We start from the raw sequence: 7,225 nt of genomic DNA, 5'->3' as shown, positions 1-7,225 counted from the left end.
TTTAGGTGTTAATAAGAGTCGCTAAAAGAGCAGTAGGTCTTTATCCTGCTGCTCTTTTAGAGATCTTACTTACCTATATAAAGAGTTATATAGCTACTTACGTACCTGCCTTATTACGCTTTTACTTTTATTATGCCTTACTCTTTAGTACCTCTCCTTTATATATATTTAGATAAGAGTCGCTTAAAGAGCAGTAGGTATTTATCCTACTACTCTTTTAAATAAAAGTAGCTAGTATAATAGTCCGCGAGTAGAGTGGATAATAGAATATATAATTTAATAAAAAGAGTAGAAACTTTCCTATTTAGGAAGGAACTATAATATTACTATAATATTATACTAAGCTCCTATTACGAACTTGTAATAGCTAAAATCGAGATTATATAGAAGAAAGAAGAGTACTAATTCTCTATACCTTATCCCTTCCGACCCTAAGACTTGCTCCGAGACCTACGAGACTACTTGTCCTTTCCTAAACGTAGACCCTTTAACTAATTATCCGTAGCTATGCTCGTAATTATTCCGCGCTTAGGTCGCTAGCGTATGTTCTCTAGTCTGCTATTATACGCCTTTAGCCTCTCCTAATAGGCTCTCTCGCTAGCTATCCTATCGCTATACTAGTAGGTACTCTTAGTTCCCTACTAGATATAGTTACTATAGGCTAAGTTTAAATATCTACGCTAGATTGTGCAGCGCTATTCTCGTTAGCGTCGAACACCTTTATACGGGCAGGAAATATACTAGAAATAGCCCTAGGTTTTTAATTATATTGCTATCGTAGTCCTTCCGCTCCTTATAATCTCCGTAATACTCCTCCTTAGTTAATATTATTCTACTACGATATTATTAGCTATTATACTTTAATAATTCTCTAATAGGATTATACAGACCGGCTCGTAACTAAAAAGGCGTCGACGTAGTTCGGACGGTCTCGGATGTTATCGATCCTATTAGTAAAGCTATTATAGATCTCGACGTGCTTAGTAGCAGGCTTAGCTATTATCTCCCTCTACTCGCGGTTAAGGGAGAATCCTATTTTCTTAAGCTATTATACGGGTTAGCGCTACTCTTAAAGTGTTAAATTCCTAGCTTATACTCTTATAAAGTTCTACTTAAAATATCCGTATTCGCTATTATTATCCGGATCCTTAGGGAAAGTTCTAGGCCTCTAGTATTTCGTAGTATCGATATAACCTAGCTATAGGTATAGCAACTTAGGCTTCTTCGCCTTCTTAGGCTTTTATACGGATAGTATAGAGGAGGGAGGAGGATATAGGTAAATAGTAAAGGGGTAGTATAGTAGTAGGAGTAGTAGGTGTTAATATTAGTATTTAGGTGTTAATAAGAGTCGCTAAAAGAGCAGTAGGTCTTTATCCTGCTGCTCTTTTAGAGATCTTACTTACCTATATAAAGAGTTATATAGCTNTTTAGGTGTTAATAAGAGTCGCTAAAAGAGCAGTAGGTCTTTATCCTGCTGCTCTTTTAGAGATCTTACTTACCTATATAAAGAGTTATATAGCTGCCCGCGTAATGCTATTATACCTTTACTTTATCCTTACTATTATTACTTAGGTATCGTAGACTTAAATAAAGGAGGAAAGCGAGGACATTGCACGCGCACATTAAATTACGCTACTTGTTACTTATTGTACGGAATACACTTTCAATTACCGAGGCTCTAATACCCTGTAATGCTAGCGTCGCACTATCGCCTAAAAGGATTGTTGCAGAGTTGTTCTTAAAAACGCGCCGTACACTTTCGGAAAATTGGTCTCGCGATGATCATTTCATCCCATCTCCGCACGGCTGTCAACTTACACCCTCAAGCAGCACCGAATGACATTTAGATCTCTCCGGACACAGCAGGAGCTCGACACGACGAGTCCACATACATGAATATCATTTTGCTGTAGAAATGCTGCCACGAATGCGCCAACTCACCAATGAAGCGCCCGCACGGTCCGCATGCAGCCGCAGCCGAGGTGTTTCTGGAATCCGAGGCTCTGCTCTAGGTAATCACATGTGCTGGTTGTCCGCCCTCCGTTCGGTCTATTTCAATTGTCTCACCAACTTCTTGCCATCTCTCTTTGACACATCATCTCTTCACAGCCTACGGCACCAAAGAAACAGCAAATTATTCCTCATCTGAACCAGCAACCATGGCCGACTCATCCCCTCGTAAGCCGCCCCTACCAAACCACCGCTGGGAAAACATCTTGCTGACAGGTCTGCAGAGCAGATCCGCACGGTCACGACCGATCTTTTGAAGATCAACCACCCAATCATGCTTGCCGGCATGAACGTCGCCGCTGGTCCTAAGCTCGCTGCCGCTGTTACCAACGCTGGAGGCATCGGTGTTATTGGAGGTGTTGGATACACACCCGACATGCTTCGGKAGCAGATTGCCGAGCTCAAGGGATACCTCAAGGACAAGAATGCACCATTCGGTGTTGATCTTCTGCTTCCTCAGGTCGGTGGCAGTGCTCGYAAGACCAAGTATGTTCAGATTGGAGCGTGGCAAACAACGGAGGATTCTAACACGACACCTGCACAGCTACGATTACACAAAGGGAAAGCTCAACGAGCTGATTGAGATCACCATCGAGTCCGGTGCCCGTCTTTTCGTCTCCGCTGTCGGTGTTCCACCAAAGTCCGCTGTTGACCGTCTCCACGAGGCCGGCGTTCTCTACATGAACATGATCGGACACCCCAAGCACGTTAAGAAGTGTCTCGAGCTCGGTGCGGACATGATCTGCGCACAGGGTGGTGAGGGTGGTGGTCACACAGGAGATGTGCCAACTACCGTTCTCATCCCAGCAGTTGCCGCACTTTGCAAGGGTCACAAGAGCCCGATGACCGGCCAGCCCGTGCAGGTTATTGCCGCCGGTGGTATCTTCAWCGGTCAGGGTCTTGCCGCTGCGCTTGCACTCGGCGCCAGCGCTGTTTGGGTCGGTACTCGTTTCATTCTTGCAGAGGTAAGCTTATCCTCAGAATTCTCCCGCTGATCAGCCACTAACAAATATGCAGGAAGCCGGTGCTCCCCGTGCTCACCAGGAAGCCGTCCGAACCGCTGGCTTCGATGACAATGTCCGTACCATCATCTTCACTGGACGACCACTTCGTGTGCGCAACAACCCATACATCAAGAACTGGGAGGAGAACCGACAGCAAGAAATCAAGGACCTCACTTCCAAGGGCCACATTCCCGTTGAGTGGGACATGGAGCGTCTCGGCGACGATGTCGACGATGACACCATGGACAACGCACGGCCATTCCTCATGGGCAAGGCCGCGGCTGTCGTCAATGAGAAGAAGTCTGCGAAGGCTATTGTCGATGAGTTTGTGCAGGGTGCTGTCAACACATTCAAGTCAAACATTGATTCTATCAACGGCAAGAGCAAGTTGTAGATCTGGGAAAATAGTGTACTTTTGAGCGATTCATTTTGTAAAATCTTTGAAAACATGATCCAGCATTACATGAGGCATTTACTGATACGATCTATGAAGTTGATGATTCCAGTTGCTTGTAACTCCTGTTGTGTCAGTGAAAGCTCGTGATGATTCATTTTGCAGTCGCCCACACTCAATCACGTGGTGGCAACACCTTTCAATGCGAGGTATGCTCTGCAGGATTGGCAGAATACAAGATGGTCTTGCGGACTTTTCTACTCAAGCTGGACCTGCACGATGGTAATGTGGAAATCTCTTGCCCCTCTGCCTCTGCCGTGTCCTCTCATTCTGCACGTTTACCTATGAACCTGTCAGCTTGGCATACCTCAAGTCGTCGGAGAGTTTACTTACGTCGGAGAGGGACTCGGCGCGTGTGCAAAGGCCGTAGAGCATGGCTGTGCACCATTGGCAGATGCAATTAAAATGCCACCCCGCAGACCAGTACTGCGACAAACATGCCGTCTGTATACCCACTTCCCCTCAATTGGCGCAGTGTGATAGTGATAGTCTTGTCCTACGGCCATCGTGCGAGCCATACCATCAAGATCCACCATCCGTTGGCTCTAAAGCTACTCTTCCCCGTCTCAAAAGACCCCCAACCGGCTTATCAATGACTTGCATGCATGCTACATTCTCCACAGCTATTTATCCTTGTCCACAAAGTGAATCTTAGGAACAGCCTCGCGTAGTTTCTGTTTATCCTCTTCAGAAGGTGTGAACCCGAATGTCTGCTCTGCTTTATCCGAGAGGAAGAGTCCGAACCCGGCGTATAGGATGACGCCTCCTCCGATGAAGAGTCGCGTGCGAGGGGAGAGGTTACGGTATGCTCTGTGAGGGTGTCAGTGATGTTTGAGCGTGTCGCGTATGGGGGCTTATGTTATGCGTACTGCCACATGACTGATGTTGTACTGAGGTGCGTGTCGAGAGGTGACTTGTCAGGTTAAAGCGGGCTTGGAGTAGTTCTATCGAACCTAAAAAGTCCGGTAAGGCTGATGGTCGGTCACGCAGGAACAGGAACAGGAACAGGAACAGGTCGTGCAGACAATAATCGCAAATATCATAGCGCTTCTCGACATAGATCATGCATCGGCACCGATGGGGTGGACGACAGGAATCAAGGACTATTGATCCATGTACGWCTAACATTTTAGCTCTCCTTCCTCTGCGACTTCATCCTTTTATTCCACCTCTCACTTTCATCCAAAAATCCTCAGATTTTCATGGTTCCGATGATCACCAGTTCAACACACGCATGCAATACACAGGGAAGTTCCGAGATCATGGATATTTCTTAGCAAGGGTCTTTATGAGCACAGGGATGAAATCGTCAATGTACATTTCAATTGCAATCAACTATGTCCCAGATCCATAAGCCAGACCACTACAAGTCCTTGGCTAAACGCGACTCAGGCGGCACGTAAATGTGCCTTGCCCAGAAGCAATAATAAATGGTCGCTAGAATCCCAACTGCTCCATATATCACGCAAGCCCAATTCATCGACTCTGGTGTTGGATGATTCCCAATGGGAAAGAATGCAAAGATGAAGGCAATCACAACATACACAAAGCCAACAGTATTGCAGAACCATCCGAACGGAACTCCCAGACTCCAGCGGCGCGGCAACAACTCCTCGCCCCGGATTCGCTTGAGAAGAAGGCATCCAATGGAAGTCATATACGAGGTCAGGAGCGCACCAACTCCAATGGAGAGAATGGCGTTGAAAGCCACTGTGCTTCCCAAGTTGATCAGCGATAGGAGTGCCGTGCAGCAGAAGCACACTATGACTGAGTTGAGAGGAATGTCMCACCCAGGCCGTACGTGAGACAGAAATCTCGCAAAAGGTAGCCCGTGGTCGCGCGCAAAGGCGAACATCTGCCGACTTGCCGTGGCGACGTTGCTGATGGCAGAGCAAAGAGCCAGAGTGGTCACAATGCAAGTCAWGATCGTTGCTCCGGCGTGCGACTGAGTGGCGTTGWAGAAGGTCCCGATCAGCGCAAAGTTGTATTTTGGCAATAGCGCTGCCTCGATTGGACCTAGACAGTAGGCGAAGGTGATGGCCATGACCAGACCTGTGAAACCATTCAGGATCAATGTGGACACCATCGCCCAGGGAATCGTCCTGGAAGCATCCTTGACCTCTTCAGCCATGTGGACAGCCGAGTCGGGACCAATCAGCGCGTAGATGGGCCCTGTGAAGGCGACCAAGGTAGCGGTGCCCATCGATGGCCAGTCGGACACCTGTGTGAAGTTGAGCCATACATCGCTGCTGGAGTGCTTAGGCGCGAAGACCCTTTAAATTATCAGCTCTGGCTTGCGTGTGGAGATACTGCTGGGCTGGACAAACCAAAGCGGGATCAAGACGCCGAAGAAACCGAACACAAGCAGTACGAGGACCAGGCCCTCTATGAGAGGCAACTTTCGAACAAAGAAGCTGTTGAACATGACGGCAACTGTGGCCGTGGCTATTGTCAACAGCGTAGCATGCCATGGTCGGGGCTTGTACTTGATATCGTTGAGGATAATCATTCCTGCGAACGGTCAGTCTTCTTACGTCTCTATTCAATCTTCATCGCCGAACACCGACCCTGCACTTGACTTGCGACTGTGAAACATTGCCCAGCTATACCGGCCTGCCACCCGAGAACGCAGAACCAACCAACAACGTAGCTGAGTACTTTTTGGAAGGACTTTGGAGCCTGAGAGATTGTCAGCAAAGTATTCTGTGGAGAATCACGGCACCTGCATTCTTACGAATTCGGAAACCCTTTCTGCACGTTAGCTCTTTCATCCAGACGGCGACATAGGATCAACTCACCAGTRGTATTGACCACCTGAAGTCGGCGCCATCGATGCCATTTCTGCCATTGACAGAATTGCACATCCGAAACCAAAGAGAGTTACAATGTATATCCAGATGAGTGCCGGAAGCCCTCCATTTGGAAGAATGTAGCTCACGGAGCTATTATGGAACATCAGTGACTGATGCAATCGCAGATCTAGGAAGAGTACTCACTTCATAATAGAAGCCCACGTCATCATCAACACTGCTGCAAAGCCAAAGATTGGTATCTGAATCTTCTGTGAGCTATCGCTCTCGCGATCAAAACGCATCAACTTACGAAACTGAAGTTTCGCTACAATCCAATGTTAGCACATATCTTCTCTACAATCGCGACTTTCTTACACGAAACTCCTGCGATTTACCCATCCGTCGCATATCCATCTGGTCTAGTCTAGTCCCGGCCTTCTCTGGAGAGAGGTTGTGATCCACCTCGTCGTCCATGGTGATTTGCGTCGAGCTGGCTTTGGCGTCCATCTCGTAATGGCTTCTTTGCGACATCTCCATGGTTGGATCTTGGGTGGGAGGGATGCAAAACGCGACACGCGACGCTCTCAATGCTCTGATCGGGTCAGCGAGCAAGAAGATGTGGTGAGCCGATGCAGGGCAAGCAATGATTGAAGTATTGAGCAAGCATGCCACCTTCTAAGCCGACAGTGCTGCAAGAGGCCCACCCACGCCACCATCCGGATCTGCTACTAGGGTGGGAAACTCTTGTTCTGTCCACCTCCGAAGTTTATTATTGACGACGCAGCGATCTGTGCGATGAAGATGAAGGAAGCTCCCGATACCATCTCGCTCGGTTGAATCCACTTCTGAAAGAAACTACGAGCGCTGATGAAGCCGTCCTGCAAGCATGAGAGCGTGCAGATCTTTTGTTGATGTGGCCGCCGCTTCATCAGAAATTGGAAGCTGACGGTTGTTACATTGTTGCA

General features: G+C 47.7%; 2 protein-coding genes; one reads left to right on the top strand and one right to left on the bottom strand.

Moving 5' to 3' along the window:
• Positions 1 to 2,159: 2,159 nt before the first annotated feature.
• RCC_03580 (probable oxidoreductase, 2-nitropropane dioxygenase family, putative) lies at positions 2,160 to 3,408 on the top strand (the record flags this gene model as incomplete). XM_023768866.1 has 4 exons in its annotated part: positions 2,160 to 2,178; positions 2,235 to 2,496; positions 2,555 to 2,975; positions 3,028 to 3,408. The coding sequence occupies 4 exons, from the start codon at positions 2,160 to 2,162 to the stop codon at positions 3,406 to 3,408; spliced, it is 1,083 nt and encodes a 360-aa protein (XP_023624634.1).
• A 1,423-nt stretch (positions 3,409 to 4,831) lies between these two features.
• RCC_03579 (related to HNM1-Choline permease) lies at positions 4,832 to 6,797 on the bottom strand (the record flags this gene model as incomplete). XM_023768865.1 has 8 exons in its annotated part: positions 4,832 to 5,741; positions 5,796 to 5,979; positions 6,036 to 6,147; positions 6,203 to 6,215; positions 6,267 to 6,410; positions 6,465 to 6,520; positions 6,571 to 6,585; positions 6,636 to 6,797. The coding sequence occupies 8 exons, from the start codon at positions 6,795 to 6,797 to the stop codon at positions 4,832 to 4,834; spliced, it is 1,596 nt and encodes a 531-aa protein (XP_023624633.1).
• Between the last annotated feature and the right edge of the window lie 428 nt (positions 6,798 to 7,225).

This window comes from Ramularia collo-cygni (genome assembly GCF_900074925.1).
Source record: "Ramularia collo-cygni strain URUG2 genome assembly, contig: RCC_scaffold04, whole genome shotgun sequence".
In the NCBI taxonomy this organism is placed as follows: Eukaryota; Fungi; Ascomycota; class Dothideomycetes; order Mycosphaerellales; family Mycosphaerellaceae; genus Ramularia; species Ramularia collo-cygni.
This window is presented reverse-complemented; position numbering and strand designations above follow the sequence as displayed.